This window comes from Parasteatoda tepidariorum, unplaced genomic scaffold (assembly GCF_043381705.1).
Source record: "Parasteatoda tepidariorum isolate YZ-2023 unplaced genomic scaffold, CAS_Ptep_4.0 HiC_scaffold_11558, whole genome shotgun sequence".
In the NCBI taxonomy this organism is placed as follows: Eukaryota; Metazoa; Arthropoda; class Arachnida; order Araneae; family Theridiidae; genus Parasteatoda; species Parasteatoda tepidariorum.
In genome coordinates this window covers 1-2,295 of record NW_027261343.1, presented here as the reverse complement: position 1 = coordinate 2,295, position 2,295 = coordinate 1, and the positions used below count along the sequence as shown (strand labels likewise).

Below are 2,295 nucleotides of genomic sequence, written 5' to 3'. Positions count from 1 at the left end.
TATATTTAGTATTTTAGAACTTATCTATTTTCTGTTTTGGTCAATAAAGTTTGGTTGTTAAAAATAAATAAATACAATAAATTAATTTCAAGTTTCATAAATAAAAATGTCTTACGAAACATTTTTATTGTTATGTTGTCTACAGCAGAGATTCTAAAACAATACACATAGCAGAGTTATTCCTGAAGAAATGAGCTGTATATCTATCATCAATTACATTATATCATTATTATTACATTTTATCATTCTTATTACATTATGAATAGCAATTTTTTTTTTTAAAAATATTTCTAAATTGACTTTTGTTTCGGACAAAAATATCACTTTTTTTAAACAAAACTTTTTGTTTTAGATTATTTAAATAGCTTAGACGATCAACAGCAAACTGTAATTTCCGGGGATCCTCAGGATTTTGAAGGAAGTGGTTCTGAACCCGATACAAAGCAAGATATAAAACCGGATTTGCTTCAATTTGGTAACATAATTTTTTTTAAATTTCTTTTATTTAAATATATTACTAATTTTTGTATAATATTTAGACCGTTGTGTAAAATTTAACTAAAGATATTAAACAATAAGTATTCATGAATTATAATATTCTTTAAGTAGATTAGCCGTTTGTTTGTACTTATTTCTTTTTGAATGAAATAGCTGTACAAACTTTATTTACCAGTTTTGAAGAAAAAAAATAGCAATCGTTAAAAAAAATTTTAAAAAATTATGGTTACTGGTAAAGTGCAATTTACTTCCTGACTAGGAAGTTATATAGGAATTTGATACCTAGAGGTCTAATATTTTTTTTTCCTTTGTGTAATTGTAAAATATTTTTCTAAAATGAAAACACATGAGTAAAAATACTTTAAAAAAAACTCATACACATTCCTCACATTATTTCTTCATTTTTAAAAGGTTTAACGAAAACCAAATCTATACGCAGTTTCATCACCGTTTCTCTATTTTTTACAAATTTGGAGAAAGTCAAGTTCATACACACTTATAACAATATTTCACTATTTTTAATAAATTTGAAGAAAACCAAATTTATGCATGCATGGTTACAAGATGCTTACAAGATTTCTCTATTTTTAACAGGTTTGAAGAAAACTAAAGATACTGTCTGCTGTACGTTAGGTTATTTTGCCGGAAGCAAAGATTACCATTGTATCGCTAAGTTTTATGCTGCTCGAATATTATTTAGGAACAAGAACCGGAGGCACAGCAGGAAACTGGGGTTTAATGGATTATACAGTGGCACCAAATTGATGAGAACTTTTGAACAGTGTGTATCAATTAAAAGCCAGCCGAAAATCTTCGATAGATGTTGCCAGAAAGGTGCAATGAATAGACGAACTAAGCCACATTTTGTCACAGTAAGGAAAAAACGATATGAAATGAAAATGAGAAGAATACGGATACCAAAGTTAATGCAGGAAGACGAACACTTGATTGCAGTTTAAAAACACAGTACTATTTAAGATTTGTAAATATTAAAATGACGTACGAAAAAAATTCTTAGTAAAATGTTATAACGGTATTTTATTTATTTATTTTTCTTTGAGCTTTGTTTTTTCGAAATATATGTGGAGAAACACTGATGGGGAGAAAATACTGTAGGACATCGATTATCTGAAGTAACGGACTTACTTCGGATAATCGAAAAATTCAGACAATTCGGGAAATATCTTTTTCATTTCTTAACTTAAAATCTTATCATTAATATACTCTGACAGTAGAGTTCTATTTCTTAAAAAGGAAAAAAGATAATAGTGTTATATACTATTATTTGGTTGTTTATTTATTTATACTTTTTTCTGAACTGTGTTTTTTTCGAAATATCTACGGAGAAACACTGATGGAGAGAAACAGCATACTGTAGGATCTCGATTATCTGAAGCAACGGACTTACTTCGGATAATCGAAAAGTTCAGACAATTCGGGAAATATCTTTTTCACTTCTTAACTTAGACTCTTATCATTAATATACTCTGACAGTAGAGTTCTATTTCCTAAAAAAGAAAAAAGATAATAGTGTTATGTACTCTATTTAAATTTAATATGACCTTAGATAAGATAAAGTTTTGTCAATTATATATAAAGATATTCCATAATAAAACTTACTTTTACTACTGACCAGTGGCGTACGCAAGGGAGGGGTTTAAACACCCCCCTTGAGCTCTGACAAAATGGCAAAAATAAAAAATTTTGTAGAAATTATGCAGGCTATTATTTTTTAAGACTATATATTTTTATTTGCCTCATGCCTTCTTTTTTTTTCTCACTTTATTTCTCAGAATA

At 27.7% G+C, this 2,295-nt stretch overlaps 1 protein-coding gene across 1 annotated transcript; it reads left to right on the top strand.

Moving 5' to 3' along the window:
- Nucleotides 1–352: 352 nt before the first annotated feature.
- LOC107437426 (uncharacterized) lies at nt 353–2,211 on the top strand (the record flags this gene model as incomplete). The annotated part of the gene is given in 2 exon segments (XM_016049427.3): nt 353–475; nt 1,093–2,211. Coding segments are annotated over 2 exon segments (488 nt in total), but the record flags the coding sequence as incomplete, so codon positions are not given.
- Nucleotides 2,212–2,295: the final 84 nt, after the last annotated feature.